We start from the raw sequence: 25,891 nt of genomic DNA, 5'->3' as shown, positions 1-25,891 counted from the left end.
ATAAAAACTTAAATAAAATTTAGGTGTGTCCTTGATTCTTGACTACTCAAAGCTTAAGAAAATTAAAGTCCAAGTTTCTTTAATAATCATGAAAAGTATTTTACAACCTTGCATTAACCTTACCGGTATATTATTTACAAAAACTATCTACATGACATTGATTCTAATATTCTCAGAGTAAAATCCATCTTTCTGAAAAAAATCAAGCACCATTATGGCATTTAAACACTCCCCCCCCCCCAAAAAAAAACTCTTCACATTGGAGTTGCATGCAACATACTCCTTGATTCTGGTGAGGACAATTATTAAATGTTTGGCATTTCATCGTTAAAAAGTTATACGACAGAGATGAAAAACATATTAGTCTGGATGTGGATCTTTGGTCCATCATTTCAACAATCAAGTAAAAAAGTAATAGGCCTAACACAATTTGACCTTAAAATATGACAATGACCTTCAAGATACAGATGTGGGCATTTCACAGGACAGAACATCTGATTATGGTGAAGGCATAATTATGCAAAATATTTTGACAACCCATACAGTAATGAAGATTTTAAGCCAGACACGCCTTGAACTTTGACCTGTAGGTATGACTTTGACCTTGATGGTGCAGACATGGGTCTTGAAACTGTATTATGGACTGATCACTAACTCCAGCTGCACTTAAGACTATATGATACAGACAAATGCACAATGTTTAATTATTTGCTGTGACCTTGACATTAAAAAACTAAGGGGCTATGTCTTAGTAGGTAATACTCATGTGTACCAATATAAACATGCATGCAGAAGTTATAAGACACCAACTTTTGCTGCACTTAGGAAGATATGACAAATGCACAAAGTTCAATCCCATATGAAATGATTTAATCATTGGTCAATATAATTGAGAGCTATAGAGGAAAAAGTGTTAAACTCTATTTTAAGCACTGGAAACCTTGACCCCAGTGACCCAAAACTTCACTCAAATTTAAGGGACTGAAATAGCTCAAAATAACACAAGCACTACAACTTTTATCTCATACAAGTATCAAACCAATATACCTGGTGACATGTTATCTATATTAAAATCTCCACACAGCATATCAAATAATACATTATCTCCACTTTCTATTGTCTCCTCTCTAAATTCTGACGACCAATCTAAAATCTCTGTCAGCTGATGATAAACTACTGGATTATCTCCTAAAATAAAAATATAAATTTTTAAATGGTCCTGCCAAATTATAAAAGGTATAGTACTATATTACACATCATTACTGCAAGAAAACCAATTAAATTAGTACATGTATTCTATGTTCAGTAAAAACTCACTAAACTGGACATGGTATTAATACGGTAAGTGTTCGATTTTGTTAACAAACATTATGAAAGGTGGTTTCTATTCAGATGCTTGCTGGTGCCTAAAATAATTTACACAGGAGACCCTGACGTTTTCTTGGAAAGTCACCATAATTATGACCTTAACAATGTTGATAAGACTGAAAACCCAGCAAATTTATTTTTGTTAAAACATATCATCCTTATGGAGTGGTGTAAGTGTTTATCTTTTTATTTTGATATACAAGTAGTTGGGGAACAACATTGCTGAGAGTTATTAAACATCATCAATCATTCACTGTATCATTAGAAAATGCAATTTATCCTGCAATTTGCCATTTAAAGAGAGCAAAATTAATGCTAGTGTCTCATTGTTTGACAATTTTAAACTAATGTCTTACTTCCTTCATTAAGATGCAAAATTGATATTAACCTATACCCTGCTAAATACAGGCTGTCAACCAGGTCTTATCCAAAATAAAGGAGGAATATAGGAATATTTTAGCAGGAAATATAGGAGTTTTTGGACCATTTTGAGGCAAAAAATAGGAGTTTTCAACTTAAATTGTTTAACTTACCAATGCTTATATAAATGTAAATTATTCTTACTTTTACACATGCTGTTTCTACAATAAAATGTTTACCGTATAAGTGAAGGACACCATTAGCAGGCTGTCCAGCACCTTCCGACATAAAATTAGGGCGAATTTTAGGGTAATATTTCAGAAATTTTAGGGCTAAAATTAGGAATTTTAGGGTATGTAATAGAAATTTTAGGGCTAAAATTTGCAATTTTATAACTAAATAAACTAAGGTCCCAAAGGACCATAATGTGGGCTAACCTTTGCATATTTGACACAAAAGTAACTCACAAATAATGCTCTAGTTTAGTTAGAGCAAAGGTGCTACCAGTGTGGACTCACTGGTCAACTGCCTCCCCTGCAGAAATGGTCATAGTCAAATCATGTTCAAACCATATTTTTTAAAATGGCTGAACATGTCAAAAAGAACATGTTCTACCTATGTTTTGGGAATGTTATAACCACAAGTGTCTCTAAAAGGAATTCTTATACAGTGAAATTCTTGCACAATGCAGCTTTTGAATATGGACAAATGAAATTTTTGTACAAGTAGGAAGTAAAAAGGCATTTGCCTTAGTACAGTCATTTGAATAAATGGGAAGCATCTATAATCAACACAAAGAATTGCATATCAAAAAAGTTCATCACACAGACCATTCAATTGCAGTTTATCTGAAATCACATAATTGCAAAATGTGTGTACATTGTAATTGGAAATGAGCTTTATATTACTGCCAAATTATTTTGAGTGTGATTAATTATATGAGTCTGTCTTTTCCTATATTGCACCATATGAATGAAAGAACAAGAATTGAATGAAATTGATAACTTTGTGGCAAAATAAGCAATTTCTCCTACAAAGACATCGAAAAGGATAAATAAGTATGAGGGAAAGAATTAATTTTTCAAAGTCTATGTTAACCCATTCAGTACTTTACAATGTTGTTTTGATATTATGCAGATTTAAATAAAAGAGTTGTGAGTAAACAAATTGTACATTAATTTTTGACAACTATTTATACATGTCTTTAATTAAGATTGTGTTACAACAGCTTCATAATGATCATTTTCAAATATGATATGATATAAATGGACCACTTCAGAAATTTGGATAAAATGAACAAACATAAAATTCAAGATATCTGGAGTTGGCAAAACAGTGTCAAAATATTCCAGAATAAGTGGACACTTAAGGTTATATGGTAGTATTTTTGCTGTTAACTGTCAACATGATTTTCAACAAGTGCTTTGATTATGAAACAGCAATGTTACTGACATAGTCAAAGTAACTTTTAGTTAAAACGAAACCATTTCAATGTCATCAATTTTAAGTTGGCAAATCATGCCCAAATCATTTTTGACCATGTTCAAAACATGGTCGACTTAGTTATGTCCGTGATTATTTTGACAGGGTTACAAGTTATAAGTATGTTTATAACAAAAGATAAAAAAAATTAGGAATTTCAGTGAAAAAATAGGGCATTTTTAGGAATTCCCTTTGAATTTTTCACTTTTTTAAGAATTTTAGCCAAACTGAAAAAATTAGGATTTTTTTAGGAATTTTAGGGACCCTGGACAGCCTGCATTAGCTTTGAACCACAGCATCAGCATCCCGCCAGAAAGTTACAGCAATGCATGACCATCATCTGAATGGTCACCTGAAATAAAGTTGACATACTGATGCACTGCTTTTCATGGTGACCATGCAGATTGCTATGTGGAGCACAGCAGCCTTGAGCATAGTAATGTGATGCTGATGCAGGCATACACATTCTCTTACCTGTAAAATACAAAAGGCCAAAAGCAGTACCAAAATTTAAATCTCTTTGAATTCCTCGGCAATATATTTTTTAAAAAATATAGGAAAAATATTCAAAATATAGGAGAATATAGGAAAAATAGGAGGTTTTTTAAAATATAGGATTCCGACCCAAAATATAGGAGTTTTATAGGAATATAGGAATTGGTTGACAGCCTGTAAATATCTTAAATGGAATCGTCCATCGTTTATTCTGATTCTGGACAAAACCATTTATCATTTTAAGGGGATAATTTCAGAATATGTATTGACTGAATAAAGATCAATGCTTCACCACAGTGATTTTGTTTTCAATTTTCAAAACAACCTGTGGCTCTCTGAAGGGGGATATATATTAGTGAGCATGTCAAATCAGAGAAGGGGATAAATTAACCTGAAATAAAATTCCAACAACTATGAATGGAATTTATCCACACATTTTATAGAATTTTCAATTTCAATTCAATATAACATGCATCAATGATATATACATGTAGCAGAGGCTATTTATAGACAGCTTTCAGTCAACTAGCTGTTAAGAAGTCAGCTGCTGCTAACTCATGGTTCTGGTAAATTTTCACTGAAACTATCTTCACCTTAGTGCAGTAATAGGTTTAAGTCCTTCTAAATTCAAAAGGAGTTAACAAGTTAATGCACTAAGGTGATGATAAAGCATATTTAAAAATGTACCTATTTTGGCAAGTAGGATAAAAGTTAAGTTATAAAGCAAAACATGGCATAGATTGCATACTACGAAATGAAATAAATGTTTGATAAAATAGTCATGACTTACAAACTTGTATTTCAATACTCTCACACCAATTTTAAAATCAATTTAATGTCATGTTGAAAATTTAATTACTGATTAATTATTAACTCGAAGTATGCACCACATGACAAATTACTTCATTAAGAACAAAATCTTACCCTGAAAAGCTTGTAGGTGGGTGTCAAAAATAAATCCAACATCATTTCCTCCATTAGTCCTCTTCTGCACGCAAACCTATAAAAAACTTACCAGTAAATTACCTAGAACTATCACAGTATATGATTCATTATAGACACCAACGATGTCCTTGATAGAAGATGGCCTCCTTTATTTTGGAGTGTTGACTTTCAGGTCACAACAACACAGTTTAGGTCATATATCGGTAGCGACTTTCAAGCTTAACTGATGGAGATAGACCTCATACAGTTACCCTTCCGTGCATTAGTTCAGACACCAATGGGCACCTGAGTAGAACCACCAACATTCTGTAAGCTTACTGGATAACTTCCTCACATGAAAGAATCCAAAGTCCCTGTCGGGATTAGAACCCACAGCAGTGAGACGATGGCCTGGACAGGCGGAAAGAGAGTAAATTAAGGAGCATAGAATAATAGAAGACATATAAATAGAAATTGTCAATTGCCAAAAGAAAATGCTGTACAGGTAAAAGAATTAAATATTTTTGAATCAGTGTTGATAAAACAGTCTGTTGTTCCCCAAGGAGCCGAGGAAAAACAAATATTGGCAAGGGATTTCTAAAGCCAAAACACTGTTGTTCCATTGAGACTTTTAGTATTTCACAGAAAACATGATACATGATTTCATTGTAGCATTAGTCAGGTTTTAGCTATTTATTATACAATACATGTAGTAACTTGCAAAAAGTCAAACTGGTTGTCAGAAAAAGGTCTGTGTTGATACACTACTTAAGGTGTCTATGTCTTATTAACTTTGAAATGGTTGCTTTGACTGAGGAACTAATGACCTTTCTGGACTTTTGGACTTGCTGCCTTATTAGACTTGCTGCGCTTCTTGGACTTGCTGCACTAAATGTTTTGGACTTGCTCAGTGGTTTTGAACTTACTGTTCTATTTAGACTTGCTGCAGTTTTGAACATGCTGCACATCTTAGACCTGCTGCACTTAAACTTGCTAGGCTCTTAAATTTACTTTACATTTGGACTTGCGGCACAATTTGTACTTGCTGTATTTCTTAAAATTGGTGTATTATTGAACTTACTGTGCTTTACGACTTGCTTTGTAACTGGAAAACAGACATTTTCTATGAGTTACTCCTCCAATCATGCCAATAAGAAGCAGACCACTTTGAGTTACTACCTTATTGGAGAGCAGACCACTTTATAATTATAAGACAATAATGAACGGTACTGTTTAAGGAAAATGACCTGGAAAACTCTAAGGATTTCAGATCAGATTTCACCTACCTTAACCATTAAGAGACCTTTTCCAACTATGGTGCAGAATCCACATCTTGATGTAAAAGGTTTAAACTTTATTTCTAAAATTTCATATCGACTGGCAAACATCAATCCACTGTTAAGACCACAATAATTCAACCTTGGACTGTTATACCCAACATCATATACTATCCAAGGATAAACTTTATGAAGTTCCGACACTAGCAACTTTGTAAAATCACGATCAAATGTCTCCTGGAGGCATAAGAAGTCAAGTTGCGGGAAATGCGCAACAACGTCCACTTTTACGTCAGAATCTCGATTTTGTGAACTGTTTAGGTTTTTCGATTTGTCCATACTTCTTGTTTGTACTCCACTGTGTTCATGTGAGTAAATAGCACCGTTTCTTATAGTATGGTCCGATTTTTTCAAAAATTTCTCCATCATGTCCGTATAATGAAGCTGATCAATTACTATCCTCTCGCCGACTTTAACGGCTCTTTCTGCCGTTTTGTCAAGATTGTTAAATTTCGAAAATATCTCTGGCATAAGACAAAGGTTGCTAGTCGCTACGGAATATGTTGACTTCGGACTTGCAACAGCTTTGTCCTTTTGAACGGAGAGACAAAATGGCCGCCTAAACTGATGTAAAATATTTCTAAATAGAAAAGCAACTATCACAGGTAGTAACAACAAAAGAGCACCTGCAGCATAAATTGGAACAAAAAATAATTTCTGTAGAATTAGATATTTCGGATGCTTGAGTTCTTTAGTTGTAGGCAAAAAAGGTCCAAAAGTTCCTGTAAGACACCACATAAATGGACGGATGAAAAATTCAATGGTATCAAAGAATATCTGAAGCACTGGGCTTGGAAATGCGGACGATCCTTTCATCCAAGATGGGTGTGCCATTGTTGATCACTGATACCTGAAAAGATATAAATAGTCTGTTGATCAAAGTGTGATGTGTGCTAATGTCATTGTATTTTGTCAGTGCTATAACATTAGCCAATAATATCATTATAATTCCCATTATGCCCCAGAAATGCTATCATTTTATTTCTTAAAATCTTTTTATGTCCTGTAATAGTTTCCTTAAAGTCACTCTTGGTCAATTATTATCTTTTGCTCTGATGTTTTTGGCAATTAGTACTACTTAACCCATTACGTTATATACACGCCTTTTAACTCCTTTTTCACCCCCCCCCCTTTTTGTTGTCTCAAATGGTGAAAAAATGCCTTATTTAGGCCCCCAAACACTTGTTTTTGTTTGAGAAATGTTGTTAAACAAGAGGGCCATGATGGCCCTGAGGTCGCTCACCTGTATATAGGCCCCCCCCCAACGTTGCAGGGCCAATTCAACCCAAGGGCTTTTATTTGCACAAACTTGGTAGACACCCATAAGAAGATGTTTCATGCTAAACATCTAAGCTCTAGCTCATTGGGCTTTTTAAAAGAAGATTTTTTAAAGTTTTTACTATACACATAATTATAGTTAAAAACAATGACACCCCTGGGGCCGGGCCAGTTTTGACCCCAGGGCTTTTATTTGAACAAACTTTGTAGACATTTACTAGAAGATGTTTCATGCTTAATATCTAAACTCTAGCTATTTGGGTTTTTTCAAAGAAGATTTTTTAAGTTTTTGCTATACACATATAAGGAAAATCAATGACCCCCGGGGCGGTGCCAATTTTGACCCCAGGGCTTTAATTTGAACAAACTTGGTAGACACCTATTAGAACATGTTTGATGCTAAATATCTTAGCCATAGCTCTTTGAGTTCTTTCAAAGAAGATTTTTTAAGTTTTTACTATATGCATATAGGGAAAATCAATGACCCCCCGGGGCGGGGCCAATTTTGACCCCAGGGCTTTTATTTTAACAAACTTGGTAGACACTTATTAGAACATGTTTCATGCTAAATATCTTAGCTCTAACTCTTTTGGTTCTTTAAAAGAAGATTTTTTAAGATTTTACTATATGCATATAGGGAAAATCAATGACCCCCTGGGGCGGGGCCAATTTTGACCCCAGGGCTTTTATTTGAACAAACTTGGTAGACACCTATTAGAACATGTTTGATGCTCAATATCTTAGCCATAGCACTTTGAGTTCTTTAAAAGAAGATTTTTTAAGTTTTTACTATATGCATATAGGGAAAATCAATGACCCCCGGGGCGGGGCCAATTTTGACCCCAGGGCTTTTATTTTAACAAACTTGGTAGACACCCATTAGAACATATTTCATGCTAAATATCTTAGCTCTAGCTCTTTGGGTTCTTTAAAAGAAGATTTTTTAAGTTTTTACTATATGCATATAGGGAAAATCAATGACCCCCCGGGGCGGGGCCAATTTTGACCCCAGGGCTTTTATTTGAACAAACTTGGTAGACACTCACTAGAAGATGTTTCATGCCAAATATCTAAGCTCTAGCTCTTATGGTTTTTTAAAAGAAGATATTTAAAGTTTTTTCTTTCGGTTGCCATGGCAACCGGAGTTCAGCATGGAATTAAATTCTTTGAACAATTTTTAAAGGTGACCACCAAAGGAACATTCCTGTGAAGTTTGGATGAAATTGGCTTAGTGGTTTATGAGGAGATGTCATTTAAAGTAAAAGTTTACAGACGGACGCCGGACGGACGGACGCCGGACGAAAAGCCATCACAAAAGCTCACCCTGTCACTTTGTGACAGGTGAGCTAAAAAGTGACCTCTTTTTGGCGCGGTCCCCCAACCAAAAGATACATCAGGGGGTTGCCAGACCGGGGATGTGTCCCCTTCTGTTTGGGGGGTTTGAAGGGGGGCGGAGTCCCTCAACGCCAAGAAAATTTTGGACTTGTGAGAGGCTATATTAATGACCCCAGATTGATCATAAGGTAACGTGTAAGCAACGCTGAAAAGCATTTGACTCTATCTCAATCCATTGAGAAGTTGCAGCACTTTGAAATCAATTTTGATGGAAAAAATCAACGCAAAATAGCGATTTTTGGCAATTTTGAGATGTCCCCTCGTTGCCATGGTAACAGAAAATTTAAGCCTGAACATGTTGTTGCAAGGGCAATGGTCCAGTCAACATTTGTGCCAAGTTTGATTAGTGTTGAAGCAGTTTTTATAGTATTGTAAGGGACTGTGAATGTTTATCAACTAAATTACTTTTAGGACCTTGTAATGGATATATCAGTTTAAAACAAATAATGTTTTATGACAATATGAACATTAAACTAGCATAATTTATTGACAAATGAGGTAATACTTTTCAGTCAATGCTTAAAACTTGCCTGCCAGGATTCCTGAACTGGCCTCAGCCATTCATATTTGATGATTTTATGTGTTTAGATAATTTTCTGGTAAATGAAGGAATTAAGACCATGATATAGGACATTCTGAGGCTCTAGGACTATATAAGGCACACTAAAGAGGTTTATACTTCAAGAAATGATTTATTTACTTACATGTACTTTGTTTATCCTGGCATCAAAATGGCCGACAAGAGTTGTCTACCTTGATTCAAAACTTTAAATGCATGTATTTTCATAAACATATACAAATACTTACCATTTTACATGTAAGACCAAAGAATGTAATCCTTAATTACCTAAGACATAAGTTTCTTTCCAAATATTTAGCTGGCATTGCTGTATTTCATAATAATGTTGATGACCGGTATGACCTCTAAGTTTGTCAGGAGGGAAAATTCAAATTCCTAACATTTGGAATCTTTTTATATCACTAGTTCATTTTTCTGAGCTATAACCATGATTGTTTTTGGTCCAGATCTTAAGTGCATCAAGTTAAGCATGTAATTCAAGTGTTTACTGCATATTTTGTTATTTGTTAACTTTGTTAATTTACATTTTCTAAATTATTCCTGTCAATAAGACAATATGGCTGCCATTTTAAGAAATTCCTGTCTTTCCTGCCAGACTGCCAGGGCAAATGTAATGTAATGATTGGTCAATTGTGACAGTCCTGGCTATTTCAGAGTCTATATAAGTAGCCATGACAGGCTGTTTTCAGTTTGCATTTTGGCTTTAAATCCTGACAGTCGCGAAAAGTAGTGACCAGAGCATTTTGTGGAACTTTCTCTTGTTAAATATAGCAAATTTAGTGCTCTTCAGAGTTGAATAAAGAAATTGTGGAATTAACTTTTTATCAATAAAAGTTGTTATTTGAACAGTTTTTGACTTAGCTTACAATTGGTGTCAGAATTAGAGGATTAAAAGAACTGTTTACATTTTTTTTGGAAGTGACCTTGAACTTAATGATATTATTTAATACCAGAAAGGAATAAAACTACGCAAAAGTAAATTAACAATAAGGAACAAAAAAAAATGTCAGACTCTGAAATTCAAATAATGTTTGCATGTACAGAAGAAGAGAACAAATTAACTCCACATGCTGATATGAGACATATAAGAATAATTAAACAAATTGCAGATAGTGAATTAGATAGAGGAGGTGACAGAAATGATAATAAACACCAAATTCCAGCCCAAAGGCTGAGATATTTTGGAATACCTGTTTACATTAAACAACAGTCCTTTGAAGGCAAATCACCTATGGATGTATCAAAAATGTACCACAGTCCCAACTTGGATAAGAAAGCTTAAAACACAAGTGGGAAGTGAAAACATAATTTTATGGACTACTAAAATTGTTAAACTTTATTATTGGTTACATTTGAAGTTAACTGTTGATTTGTTATATGTTATGACTGTTAAATAAAAGCACCAGAAGCTCCAGAAAGACATTAATATTCAATAATAGTGATTAATTATGTTTCGATACAATAGTTCAATAGGAATAATACAAAGTAGAGAATCAGAAAGACATGAACAGTAATTCATTCAGCTTAAATACAAAATACAATGGTAATTATACATAAACAATGGTTCTATGAAATTGAAACAAAGTAAAGTAAAGCAAAGATGGGAGTTAGCTGCGAATACATATTTATCAATGTACAATGGTTCAATGGGATTGATACTGAAATGACAATATTAATTAATGTGAAATTTTTGAAGTGAATCACAGAGCTCTGTGTGGTGTTGTTGAAATTCATAGTTGGAAATGGCTTGATCAACCATGTTTCACTATGTGGATTATGGTTATTTGCGAACCTTTTTGCAATTATACATTGCATCGCTTTAACCATTGGAATTCAAAACCATTGACAGGCAATGGTTAAGAGTGAATTCCTGGTAAGTGGTTTCAGTATCTATCTCTTAAGTCTTTTGGAACTGTACTCGGAAATGATAATTAGTATTATCAGCGGAAATGGTTATCTCAATTTGCTGTAATGCTGTGAACAATACACTTTATCAAACATAATAATAAGGATAACTTTGGAATCAAGTTAAAATTTTAAGAAATTAAAACTAACAATGAATGAATGCTTATATGAATTACTAGACAAATTTGTGACAGACATTGGAGAAATAATGCAGATAAATCTTGTTAAGGAGATGTTCAGGTACCTACATCTGACAACTACTACTTTCTTTAACTTAACATCCAAACAAAACTGTAAGAATGAAAAGACTTTTTCTACACTTTAAAGCCTGCAAGAATTCATTTAATAAGGAAATGATGCTGACATTGTATCCATGCTATTGACAACAAAGATGTTTCTACCAGTAGTGTTCTAATGTAAAAAAAAATGACAGAGAGAATCAACCATACAGAAGAAAAAATTAGAAAAACAGACAGAAAACATTTAATAAGTATTTTATTTCTTTTAAGAGGGGGAGAGTGTAAGGGACTGTGAATGTTTATCAACTAAATTACTTTTAGGACCTTGTAATGGATATATCAGTTTAAAACAAATAATGTTTTATGACAATATGAACATTAAACTAGCATAATTTATTGACAAATGAGGTAATACTTTTCAGTCAATGCTTAAAACTTACCTGCCAGGATTCCTGAACTTGCCTCAGCCATTCATATTTGCTGATTTTATGTGTTTAGATAATTTTCTGGTAAATGAAGGAATTAAGACCATGATATAGGACATTCTGAGGCTCTAGGACTATATAAGGCACACTAAAGAGGTTTATACTTCAAGAAATGATTTATTTACTTACATGTACTTTGTTTATCCTGGCATCAAAATGGCCGACAAGAGTTGTCTACCTTGATTCAAAACTTTAAATGCATGTATTTTCATAAACATATACAAATACTTACCACTTTACATGTAAGACCAAAGAATGTAATCCTTAATTACCTAAGACATAAGTTTCTTTCCAAATATTTAGCTGGCATTGCTGTATTTCATAATAATGTTGATGACCGGTATGACCTCTAAGTTTGTCAGGAGGGAAAATTCAAATTCCTGACACTTGGAATCTTTTTATATCACTAGTTCATTTTTCTGAGCTATAACCATGATTGTTTTTGGTCCAGATCTTAAGTGCATCAAGTTAAGCATGTAATTCAAGTGTTTACTGCATATTTTGTTATTTGTTAACTTTGTTAATTTACATTTTCTAAATTATTCCTGTCAATATGGCTGCCATTTTAAGAAATTCCTGTCTTTCCTGCCAGACTGCCAGGGCAAATGTAATGTAATGATTGGTCAATTGTGACAGTCCTGGCTATTTCAGAGTCTATATAAGTAGCCATGACAGGCTGTTTTCAGTTTGCATTTTGGCTTTAAATCCTGACAGTCGCGAAAACTAGTGACCAGAGCATTTTGTGGAACTTTCTCTTGTTAAATATAGCAAATTTAGTGCTCTTCAGAGTTGAATAAAGAAATTGTGAAATTAACTTGTTATCAATAAAAGTTGTTATTTGAACAGTTTTTGACTTAGCTTACAGTATTATAGCAATTTGAACTTGTAACAGGCATTTTTCACAAAATGCTCATGAAGTAATGGGTTAAGTAATTCTGGATGGAAGTCAAAATACTACTTGTTTACATTTTGCTTTTCTTTTGACATACAATTTCATATATAATGCTCTAAAACTGTTTTTTAAACATTAAAAAACTCATGTTTGCCCTTTCTACAGAATGAAAAATTTATTCCTTTCTGAGGCATTATGTGCCTTTAATTGAGTAAAAGTTCCGCAAAATAAATTACAATTTCTGAAAAATTGGAATTCAAATGGCCTTTTTATGTTATCAGCCTTAATTGAAAAAAAAATATACATTGCCAAGAATCTTTTTTTTTTTTTTTAATAAATCACCATTCTCAGCTTATAAGCTGATCTTGCAAAAATCTTATTTCTATTGAGAAAATTGTGAATCAGTAATAAAGAATTTAATGAACTCTCTCATCATGTTAAGGTTGTAATAAGTCTATGCAGTCAAAAAGCATATCTAGTATATTATCAGAATTTCATTGTAGTTATACAATGTATAAATTATTACATGTAGAGAAGATTTACATTGAAACAAGAGCTTGACTAATCTCTGTGCTTGATGCTTGATTATAAGTAAAACAAGAGCCTAAGATTTTGTTAGTTTGGTTTTATGGCAAACCAACACAGTATACTAGTCATATGGCGCTGAAACAGGAAAGTCAAAGATGATTTGGACTAAGTCTTGGATGTTACAGAAATAGCCTAGATAATGTTGTCTACTAGGAATTAAAAAAAGAGGAATGCATCAGTTAAAAAAATACATGACAAAGTTTTGAGTCTTGAAAATGAATTTTTATAAGTTCATATTAATAAAGTTAAGATACACATTTCTTTCAAAAATCCATGCCTGTTTAGTTATGGGTCTTGTAAAATGACCTAACTTTAAATTCATAATTCCTAAAACATAATACTTAGAAATAAATTGACAATCATAGTTCTATATTTATTTCCTATAACAGTTACCTTGATTTTCAAGAAAGAAAAGCCTTAATTGCAACACCTTTCAATTTTGCTTCATTATCAGCCCAGACTTACACATTCACATTCATGACACCAATGTAGGACAAAACCCCACACCTAAATTTTATAGAGTAGCAAAAAACCAACACCTTCAATTTTATAGAGTGGACATTGTAATATTTTCTATTTTGTGTACGTATACATATAGCTTGTAATTATACAGAGTTTTAATAAGAAGAACACAGATGTGAATTAATCTAGTTTAATCTAAGAACTGGTTAATGGCGGGGAATCGCTGTAATAAAATTATATGAGCTGCCCATTCAGGCATTCATGGAATAATACTGTGCTAACATATAAAAGGTCAAGGTTTATGTATCAGAGTTAAACAGATATCATTACAGACATAACCCCACACCTTCTAATTATTTGTTATAAAACCATACAATTCATATGATTTTGATCTTCTTAGAAAAGAATAAAACAGAATATTTACTAAAGTTTAATATAGTTACTTTAATTATTTTATATATCTTAATGAAATTAATTATTCTAAGTGTCAACAATGTCACTTAAATTATTGTCAGTCAATTTAGGTCTATACATATAATAGTAACAAGCAAATTCATTGAATTTATATCCCCTGCCGAGTACTGGTTATTATTAACACAACAACTGAAGACATAAGGCTTTATTATCCCCCGCCGATGGAATCGGGAGGGGGATATAGTTTTGGTGTTGTCCGTCCGTCCTTCCGTCCGTCAGAATTTCGTTTCCGGAGTAGTTCTCTGCAACGACTGGCTGGAATTCAACGAAACTTTATGGGAATCATCAATATCAAGAGGAGATGCGCATATCGTCGGCTTGTTTTGGTCAGACCCTTTAACTCAGAGTTATGGCCCTTGATTAGTTATGCAGTATGCATATGGAGTAAAAATTGTTTCCGCACTACTTCTCTGCAACTACTGGCTGGAATTCAATGAAACTTTATGGGAACCTTCAATACCAAGAGAAGATGTGCATATCATTGCCTTGTTTGGGTCAGACACTTTAACTCAGAGTTATGGCCCTTGATAAGTTATGCAGTATCCATATAGAAAAATATTCGTTTCCTCGCTATTTCTCTGCAACTACTGGCTGGAATTCAAAGAAACTTTATTTGAACCTTCAATACCAAAAGGACATGCGCATATTGTCGCCTTGTTTGGGTCAGATATTTTAACTTAGAGTTATGACCCTTGATAACTTAGGCAGTATACAACCAGAGCATTATAATCGTTTCCGTGCTACTTCTCTGTAACTACTGGCTGGAATTCAATGAAACTTTATGGGATACTAAGAGGAGATGTGCATATAGTAGCCTTGTTCCGGTCAGATACTTATAACACAGATTTATGGCCCTTGATTAGTTATGTAGTATGCATACATCTCATTGGCATTTCCAGATGCTACTATTTAACACAAAGTTATGGCTCTGTTATTTCCCTGAATATTTATCAAGTTCAAAGAATATTACTGTTTATGCCATGATTAATATATTAATAAAGCCTTATGTCTTCAGTTGTTGTGTTAATAATAACCAGTACTCGGCGGGGGATATAAATTCAACGAATTTGCTTGTTTATATATTAATCATAATGCCAAATATCAAGAGGCTGTGATAAGTACTTACTGAGAAAACTGTTACGAAAATTTCCTACCATTGACCATTAATGTCGAAAATTTAACAAAGTTGGCAAACAGGAAGTGGATGAGCGACAGACCTGAAATCAAATCCCACAGTATGGGACCATGTGTTGATGCTGTATACTAAATATCAAAAGGCTGTGATAAGTAGTTGCTGAGAAAACTGTTACGAAAATTTCCTACCATTGACCATTAATGTTGAAAATTTAACTAAGTCTATAAACAGAAAGTGGATGAGCGACAGACCTGAAATCGAATCCCACGGTATGGGACCACATGTCAATGCTGTATGCCAAATATCAAGAGGCTGTGATAAGTAGTTGCTGAGAAAACTGTTACGAAAATTTCCTACCATTGATCATTAATGTTGAAAATTTACCTAAGTTTGCAAACAGGAAGTGGATGAGCGACAGACCTGAAATCAAATCCCACGGTATGGGACCATGTGTTGATGCTGTATACCAAATATCAAGAGGCTGTGATAAGTAGTTGCTGAGAAAACTGTTACGAAAGTTTTTCCCTGCACGCTGCCCGACATTCACCATACTATAACCCTGGTTTGCACCAGTGCAACCCGGCCAAAAATCAACAATATAAATTAAGAAAGAGTTGTCATAGTGATTAAGCCTTAAGCTATATTAGTAATAAATGTCAAAAGATAATCAAGTATGGCTTGTTTGATAAAAGACTAGGAAATTGATAATTAAGCCATAAAGTATTAAAATCAAAAGGTGATAATATTTCCTTATTGACCACTATGACATATGATGTTTATACTAGAGTTGTAAAATTTATCCGTTAAGAATCTAAAAGTAATTTATATCAAAATATTTATACAACATGAAATTCTTTTAATGGTTGTTAAAATGTGAAAGTTAATTTTTAATTATTGAAATAATTAATGTTTTCATGATAAGTACTTTAAAAGCATTTTGACTAGGAATGCTGTGTTACATATGTCTCGCATAATATTCAAGCTTGAAAGTAGAACAAAAACCAACAACATTTTGTACGGTCGTTGCAAAATGACTGTGCAACAGACATGCCATTGTTAGGACAGTCGTACGAAAATGAAAAAAATGGGCACTGCCTGACTCACAAGAATTCGCAAGACTGTAGCAAGATTGCCGTACAATGTCTGAATGTTCATTGTAGGAATTCGAAAGAATGGATTGAATGCAACACCTTCATTACAGCACCCTTTATTGTTTTAATCCAACTGGGATGGCAATCCAACCACAAAGGTTGCGCCAAGCAATAGTCCTGGTGCTGCTTATCAGAGCACAATAAGGCCAGAGAAGACGGGCCAGCCATTGGTGGCGTTGTTGGGTCAAACCCTGGATTGTGCGACACTGGTTGCTTGGTCAGTATCGCACCCTCTTCCAGAGGTTGAATAAGAGTCCAAGTGTGATTACATGGGCTACATAACATGTTTGGGATTTTGCAAGGATATGATTTTCATAAGATCCTCAACTGACACAACGGTTGAAAGACTGTTGCACAGCTGTCGTACGACTGTCTAATGATTGTCAACTGCCAAATGACAGCAAACTATTGTGGCCCGCTGTAACCACACAATCATTCACCGCAGCTCGTAAGGTAACCCTGTGGTTATCACACGAAAAGCACAAAACTTTGTGACTTGAGAACTTCTTGAAGATAATTCACGAGTCTGTCGTAAGATTGTTGCAAGATGTCAGTGATATTTCTCACTTAATTGGGAAGAGGCCAGTTTAAGCCTCTTGATTTTTGGGAAAAATTATCACTAAAATTGCAAATTGGGAAGTCAAAAAGCAGTTGTATGTTGATATTTTTGGGAAAACTGCATGATTTTAAAGAAAATTTCAATTGGGAAGAGGCCTTTAATCGGAGTCTGTTATATTAGCAGGATAATCACTGAGACTGACTTGAGACGTCCAAAATCTGTCAAAAAAAATCACAGAAATAATGTGCATGTTGAGAAATCAGTCTGTGATGTTGTGGCAATCTTGGGACCTTTAGAATTTGTACCACTTTCTTGCGTCTTCCGCACAAAACACAGCTATTGTTGTTAAAATACATTTGTATGGCTGCTGTAAGGCAGTTAATTGTGATAGAGGCTTTACTGAGATTAGTTTAAGGTATATATATCAGCAGGGGTTGCATCCTTTTTAATTTAGGGACTTCACAGCAGGTTTCTGTCATGATGGCACTTGTAATATTTTTCCATGATTTCTGTACCAATTATCATGTATAGGTCTGCACCAATAACTAGCCCAACAACAGTCGACAGGGCTATTTATTAGACTATTGTACAATGGTTTCCTTCGACGAACTCTTTCCAGAGGGAATGGAAAACAAAATACACAAACAACTTTAATTGACAGTATTGCAGTGATCTTCATTCGAATCCGGGTCAGCTCGGCCCTAAAACGTACTCGGCCCCCGAGTCAGCTCGGCCCTATTCCAACTCGGCACGGGTCAACTCGGCCCACTTTTAAAAATATCGGTAAAATACATTAAAGGACTCCTATTGTCATGGGCTGTTATTATCAATCAATATATATGTTAAGGATATCGATTAATTAGGTGATAATTATGATTAACTCATTGACATTCATGAATTCAAAATTGATTAGTGACCACCTGCAATCACAGGTGCTTAATTAGAGTGGCATTGATTTGACATAAAATGTGTTTGACCTTGTTATTTATACATTAAAATATCAATATATTAAAAAAAAATTAAAAATTTTTTTTCACTGTTATATTATTAGATATAGTCTATAATAATATAGATCTAACAGTGAAAAAAAAATATTTTTTTTTAAATATATTTTATTGTATAAATAACAAGGTCAAACACATTTTAGGTCAAATCAATGCCACTAGCACCTGTGCCTGCAATCAATTAGAAGCTCATGATATAAAGTAAACAAGTTTTTGTTTCTTTTTTGTTTTTGAAAATTACTTTATAAACAAAATGCATCTCAGGAAACACATTTTTATTATATGTATATTCATTTTATCGAATCTGCAAGACAAACAAATAACTTTGTTTTCTAAATATACTTTATTTCGGCAGAAGTACAATGTATAATTATATAATAATATGATATTCTTATTATTCATTGACCTTAACAACATGCAAATCAAAGTAAATACGTTATATTTATTTTGTAAAGTGGGCCGAGTTGACCCGTGCCGAGTTGGTATAGGGCCGAGTTGACTCTTTTCCCTTCATTCAACCTGCAGTTACAGGTTTTAACAGGTGAAGGTATAAATTTCTAAAGAATCAAATCAAATGGTATGAAAATGATAAACTTCCTCAATTACTGCCAATTTCAAAATATTCATAGACCCGATTTCAAAATATATAAAAAAGGACAAAAATACTGTTTCACCTCTCCAACGGTCTTAATTATAAATTTTTTGCTGTCAGCATTTTACCTGGAAAGAGAGGACTTTGATCTTTCACGACATATGGACAGAACGGATGAAATTATTTTATGCGGTGCATACAACAACTTATATGGAAAATGTTTAAAAATCTTGAAACAGTCTGTGATATGATAAAAGATAACGAGAAATTAGTATTGGTATTCGTCATAAACACTTGAATGAGAGCTTTTCATTCTAATAAAGATAAATAAATTTTTGGCATTAATATCCGCGCATGAAACATCTTCAACAAGCACCTGGGTACTTCCGGTTTAGAACGTTTTGCGGCATGTAAACAAACTTATTTTTTTAGCCAATTTTGGGTTTATAGAGAGTTTTTGTAGATAAAAAAACGGTAAGAGTTTTAAATGTTATGAGAAGTAAGGCTTTTCAGCTATATAGTTGTTAGCGGTTTTTCTTATTGAAGACCCAAGACCAGGAGAGATACGACACAGGGTAAAATGCACTCTCAAATATTATGCTGTAAACAGGACGTTTCGGCCCCAAACCAAATCGGCCCCTACGGTCTCCCTAATTACCGACAAGAACCGTCAGGAACCGTCAGGAACCGACAAGAAGTTAAAATAGGAAAATACGAATTAATTTCACTTATTCATCATTTAAAAATAACAATTCCTAATATTTTTTACATAAAAAACATAATAAATTCGTTCTGAACCATGTTTATAGGCAAATATCTATACCGACAAGAAGTCAGTCTCAGTTTCTCACCGTCAAGAACTCGACCATCTTCGTATCATTGATTTTACATTAAGAATTTGTGTATAAGTGTTAAATCATAATTTATTTTTATTAAGATTATGTTGTATTATAAATAATAATTATTATGTTAAATGTTTTCTAATTCAATTAAGAATATCATCATTAATGAATGATGATATGAGAATATTCGCGGATACCGACAAGAAAGTTTCATTATTGCTATCAATGGCGTAGGTTTTTAAATGTGTTCAAATAATTTATTGTCAGCCTATATTCAATAAATAATTTTAAAACATTTCGTTGTCATTGATTACAAAATATCCTGCATTTAGGCAATATTTCTGTACCGACAAGAAATGTGTTCATGTCTACCGACAAGAAATGTTTTCATGCCTATAGTACCGACAAGAAATATTATCACGCTTCATGATCATGTTTTCTTTAAAGAGACATTATGTATAGGAAAGATATATATAACATATTTAATGAAAATGATCAGTTATAGTTGTTTAAAATAATAGTATTTCATAACTGTATCAAAATATATTTCATATTTAAAGTTGTACATACCTGCCATTTAAATTATCCAATTATAATCCATTTACAATTTTTACACAAATACACCGGTAAAGCATGCAATAAGAATATAGAAATAAAATAATGGACGAAAACATAAATTCAATTCAATTATTTTATTAGCATACATACATATAACATATTCAGGGCAAAAAAAATAAATTTTCAAGTACAAATTTCAAAATCGATTGCTCAAACAAAATTGATTGATATTACTCAATTAAAGCTTGTGCGCGTGTGTTTCTCACTCAGTTAGCTTTGAGCGATTTAATTTAATCAAAGCTGTGAAAACTTTAACCCATTACTTCATATACACGCCTTTTAACGCCTTTTTCACCCCCCCCCCCCTTTTCGTTGTCTCAAATGGTGAAAAAATGCCTTATTTAGGCCCCCAACACTTGTTTTTGTTTGAGAAATGTTGTTAAAAAAAGTGACCACTTTTTCGGCGCGGCCCCCCAACCAAAAGATACATCAGGGGGTTGCCAGAAGGGGGATGTGCCCCCTTCTGTTTGGGGGGGGGGTTTGAAGGTGGGCGAAGTCCCCCTTATCGCCAAGAAAATTTTGGACTTGTGAGAGGCTATAAATGACCTCAGATTGATCATAAGGTAACGTGTAACCAACGCTGAAAAGCATTTGACTCTATCTCAATCCATTGAGAAGTTGCAGCACTTTGAAATCAATTTTGATGGAAAAAATCAACGCAAAATAGTGATTTTTGGCAATTTTGAGATGTCCCCTCGTTGCCATGGTAACAGAAAATTTAAGCCTGAACATGTTGTTGCAAGGGCAATGGTCCAGTCAACATTTGTGCCAAGTTTGATTAGTGTTGAAGCAGTTTTTATAGTATTATAGCAATTTGAACTTGTAACGGGAGACTTTTCAATGAAAACAGCCATTTTTCACAAAATGCTCATGAAGTAATGGGTTAAGCGTGTATTGCGCTTGTTCATAGCAAACGCTTGGCGTGAAAAGGTGCGAAAACAATTTCGAAATGAACAGCTGTGAAAGAAAGAGATAATTCGTACATTGAACAGAACAGAAACTTTATTACTTGGTTTAAGCATAAAAAACTCATCACGGCCATATTAAATATACAAATACAACATATAAAACATAAATGACACATGACATGAATATATATATAATTACAAAATAATGGTTTATGCACATGTGATGTGAGAATGTTCAATTTGAGATACAAAATTACTCAAAATTTAAGCATATGAATACATATATATAATACACACAAAAAAGTTAAAAATTTCTGCAACCTCTGGCGTGGCGTAACTGCCCGTAAGTTTTATGACAATAAAATATTAAAACCTATAGTATGGATATCTGTTTATTTCTTTACTTCTAGTGGAGAAATGAACCACAACCTGATGAGACCTGTGGAGGGGTCGAAATAGGTTTCAATGTTTTTTCATTAAACAAATACAAGCGTATAATGCATAGCATCACATCTTTGTACGTCACGATGTCCGTCTTTTCTTCTCAGTGGTGAGCATTAAGTCGTGATCAATTTCTTCAAAAACTGAAAAAAAGTACAAAAGAAAGATTATATACATGTTCTTTCTACACTACAGCTCGTTCTCAATTTCTTGTCGGTAAATCTTCATTACGCATGATCCCTGTTTTTTTCTTGTCGGTAATCGATTTGTTAAAATATATTTTAAAACTAAATGGAATAAACACAAATATTTTTTTCTTATATGCATTAAATATGAAAGTTTAAAGTCTTAAAAGTAATTAAATTACAAAAAAAATTATATACATGTTCTACATCTACACTACAGCTCGTTCTCAATTTCTTGTCGGTAAATCTTCATTACGCTTGATCCCTGGTTTTTTCTTGTCGGTAATCGATTTGTTAAATATATTTTAAAACTAAATGGAATAAACACAAATATTTTTTCTTATAAGCATTAAAATATGAAAGTTTAAAGTGTTAAAAGTAATTAAATTACAAAAAGAAAGATTATATACATGTTCTTTCTACACTACAGCCCGTTCTCAATTTCTTGTCGGTAAATCTTCATTACGCATGATCCCTGGTTTTTTCTTGTCGGTCGCATATACATTCATGGAATGTCATGAAAAACTATTTTATGACTACAAATAAGGTTGAAACATGTTTATAAGATATTCTGACCACAACTTTTGCAACTGATTATATTATTTATATTATATTGAAAATAACAAATCTTTCTTGTCGGTGTCAACGTAACAGTAACAGTACGCGTTGCACTCGAATTTTTCTTGTCGGTACGCATATATTTAATTTTCTATAAAAATACAAGAAAAACCTTATCAAATATGAAAAATATATATGCCCTGCATGTTTAACAATCATAAAAACACATCTGTACTTGTTTATTTGTAATATATAGGCTCTTGTCGGTTCTTGTCGGTTCCTGACGGTTCTTGTCGGTAATTAGGGAGACCCGGCCCCTATGCAAAAATCGGCACCTAGACGTTTCGGCCCTTTTCCGCGAGACGTTTCGGTCCATTTTTATTACAGTTTTATTTAAGTAATATGAAATTATGTGCTACCTATGGCGCGGAAAGCTCTTATGAATTATGATTTAGCTTAACATATTTAGTGTACATGTAAACCAGATCTTTCTTGGAGGTATTTTGTATCATAAACAAAACGAATAAATTGGTGGTGTTCAACCTATCATCGAAGCGCTCGGAATATTCCGAAAATCTCTGAACGTTAAGGGGGACCTCTGCGCATGCGTCGGCGTTTGGAAAAACTCCTTCCACAGTTGTTGTTTTAACGTTATTTTTAATGTGCTAATTTATCAAAAAGGATACATGGTACGTTAAAGTAACTTTTTATATTTAGAATTGTTACTTTAATTCTTATTAATGAAATTCAGGTTTATTATCTGATTTTGTACATCATTCTTTCACCGGAAGTGTTACTTAGCATGCGTCTGCTAGCAATAGTCTGAATTATGTAGACGCTCATTAAAAGCGCTCTGATATCTATATTTAGCTCAAAGGGATTTCAAAATGGTGGCGCCCAGTTAACTAAGGATTTTTTCACAGCTCATTAGGTATAGGATATATATTTTTTTGAATTTTTCATTTAGTTTGAATTTGATTTCATTTGATTTGATACGCATCATACATGTTATCTAAGAGCGCTACAGCCCTCGCGAAGCCTTTGGCCCCTCTCGGACTTTCCGCGTATAAAAGGTATTTTTATACTTAAAATCGTTAAAAATTGTAGTACATGGCACACAAACAATTATGACATTTTAATCCTTGATTGATAATCCATTATAGATCTATCAATCGCTATTGAGATAAATGCTTTTTTCAAGGTGTAACAATAAATACAACTAAATAAGGACACTGAATCGTTTTTTTATAAAACAGTTGACAAATGCAAAAACTTTTTGATTAACAAAATTAATTACAAATATACTTCAAAAATCATTATCTTTTGATCTCTATTAATCATTTAGCTAACACTTTAGATATATGTTTTTTTTTCAAGGTTTAACGAATTAATTATTTATAGCGTATTGCTAATTAGCTGTTAGTAATATCAAAGATTTTTAGCTCACCTGAGCATGCTCAGGGTGAGCTTTTAGGATCGATGATTGTCCGTCGTCCGTCGTCCGTCCGTCCGTCGTCCGTTCACATTTAGTTGTTAACACTCTAGCGGTCACATTTTTGCCTCAATCATCATCAAACTTGGTCAGGATGCTTATCTAGTTGATAGCTCGGATGAGTTCGAACATGGGTCATCTCGGATGAGAAACAAGGTCACAAGAGCTAAAAATAGAAAAACCTTGTTAACACTCTAGAGGTCACATTTTTGCCTCAATCATCATCAAACTTGGTCAGGATGTTTGTCTAGGTGATAGCTCGGATGAGTTCGAACATGGGTCATCTCGGATGAAAAAGTAGGTCACCGGAGCTAAAAATAGAAAAACCTTGTTAACACTCTAGAGGTCACATTTTTGCCTCAATCATCATCAAACTTGGTCAGGATGTTTGTCTAGGTGATAGCTTGGATGAGTTCGAACATGGATCATCTCGGATGAAAAAGTAGGTCACCGGAGCTAAAAATAGAAAAACCTTGTTAACACTCTAGCGGTCACATTTTTGCATCTATCATCATCAAACTTGGTCAGGATGCTTATCTAGTTGATAGTTCGGATGAGTTCGAACAATGGTCATCTCGGATGAATAAGTAGGTCACCGGAGCTAAAAATAGAAAAACCTTGTTAGCACTCTAGCGGTCACATTTTTGCATCAATCATCATCAAACTTGGTCAAGATGCTTGTCTAGGTGATAGCTCGGATGAGTTCGAACATGGGTCATCTCGGATGAAAAAGTAGGTCACAGGAGCTAAAAATAGAAAAACCTTGTTAACACTCTAGCGGTCACATTTTTGCATCAATCATCATCAAACTTGGTCAGGATGCTTATCTAGTTGATAGCTCGGATGAGTGTGAACATGGGTCATCTCGGATGAAAAAGTAGGTCACCGGAGCTAAATATAGAAAAACCTTGTTAACACTCTAGTGGTCACATTTTTGCATCAATCATCATCAAACTTGATCAAGATGCTTGTCTAGGTGATAGCTCGGATGAGTTCGAACATGGGTCATCTCGGATGAAAAACTAGGTCACAGGAGCTAAAAATAGAAAAACCTTGTTAACACTCTAAGTGGTCACAATTTTGACTCAATTGTCATCAAACTTGGTCAGGAAACTTGTCTAGGTCATTGCTGGGAAGAAATTGAACATGGGTCATCTCGGATGAAAAAGTAGGTCACCGGAGCTAAAAATAGAAAAATCTTGTTAACACTCTAGTGGTCACATTTTCGACTCAATTATCATCAAACTTGGTCAGGATGCTTGTATAGGTAATTGCTTGGATGAGTTCGAAATCGCATGTTGAACTAGGTCACTGGAGCTAAAAATAGAAAAATCTTGTTAACACTCTAGTTGCTACTGTTTTGATCCAAGTATCCTTGAAATTGGTCTAAAAGTTTGTTTTGATAATTTCTAGGTCAAGTTTGAATATGTGTCACCTGGGTAAAAAACTAGGTCGCACTGCTCAAATATGGATAATCCTTGTTAACACTGTAGTGGTCACATTTTTGACTCACCTGTCATGAGACTTGGTCAGAATGCTTGTCTAGGTAATTGTTTGGATGAGTTTGATAAATCAGGTGAGCGATCTAGGGCCATCATGGCCCTCTTGTTTAACTTATGATCTGATATAATTTCTTGATAATATAAAAAGTATGCTCTGATTGAAAATCTATCACTTTTATTGTAAAAATGTTTGGGTTTTTTTAATTTAAAAAATAACTGTTTACAAAGTATTGTTTGTTTTATCTGATAATTTTTTAACTGTTTTGTGTTGTATTGTATTGCTAAAACTCGTCACTTACTATTACTTTAATAGTTGTTGATGATAAATGTTTGTACTGTTCTGTGTCTTGCTTTTTAATCGTTCAAATTTGAAAAAAACTTGATAATAAGCAGATGAAATATGTTTCAGTGTTCGTGTACTATGTTTTGTTTAATAAAGTTTATGTTCTGTTCTGTTTGTTTTGATTACTACTAACTAAATATGGGGCCAATTTGGTAAAGGGCCGAAATGTCCGGGGTCGAAATGTCTTGGGTAATTTGGGGCTGATACGTCTTGGGGCCGAAATGACTCGAAATCGTCTGACTCATGCATGCATCAGTGCATGTATGCAGGCAATATAGAATATATATAGCTCAGGAC

At 33.8% G+C, this 25,891-nt stretch overlaps 2 protein-coding genes across 14 annotated transcripts in view; one reads left to right on the top strand and one right to left on the bottom strand.

The window, feature by feature from the left end:
- Positions 1-18,931, bottom strand: part of LOC132750928 (sphingomyelin phosphodiesterase 3-like) — a 32,225-nt gene extending 13,294 nt beyond the window's left edge. Inside the window, exons 1-4 of one of the 2 annotated variants that reach the window (XM_060741016.1) lie at positions 18,834-18,931; positions 5,916-6,816; positions 4,630-4,705; positions 1,048-1,188 (exon numbers count right to left, since the gene is read on the bottom strand). In XM_060741016.1, coding sequence (XP_060596999.1) covers positions 1,048-1,188; positions 4,630-4,705; positions 5,916-6,800 — 1,102 coding nt within the window. In that variant the 5' untranslated portion in view covers positions 6,801-6,816; positions 18,834-18,931. Of the gene's footprint in view, positions 1-1,047; positions 1,189-4,629; positions 4,706-5,915; positions 6,817-18,787 lie in introns of both variants that reach the window. The other variant, XM_060741017.1, reaches the window with a different exon arrangement.
- Positions 18,932-19,067: 136 nt separating this feature from the next.
- The window catches only part of LOC132750926 (probable tubulin polyglutamylase TTLL9), a 52,591-nt gene continuing 45,767 nt past the window's right edge, over positions 19,068-25,891 (top strand). For 7 of the 12 annotated variants that reach the window (XM_060741015.1, XM_060741013.1, XM_060741011.1 and 4 more), the window contains exon 1: positions 19,069-19,179. The gene's annotated coding sequence lies outside the window, so the exon portion shown is untranslated. Of the gene's footprint in view, positions 19,180-19,255; positions 19,281-25,891 lie in introns of those variants that run through there. The other 5 variants (XM_060741007.1, XM_060741005.1, XM_060741006.1 and 2 more) reach the window with 2 other exon arrangements.

This window comes from Ruditapes philippinarum, unplaced genomic scaffold (assembly GCF_026571515.1).
Source record: "Ruditapes philippinarum isolate M1 unplaced genomic scaffold, ASM2657151v2 ctg795_1_1_1_1, whole genome shotgun sequence".
In the NCBI taxonomy this organism is placed as follows: domain Eukaryota; kingdom Metazoa; phylum Mollusca; class Bivalvia; order Venerida; family Veneridae; genus Ruditapes; species Ruditapes philippinarum.
The sequence above is the reverse complement of the archived record's forward strand: the minus strand, read 5'-3'. Positions and strand labels throughout refer to the sequence as shown.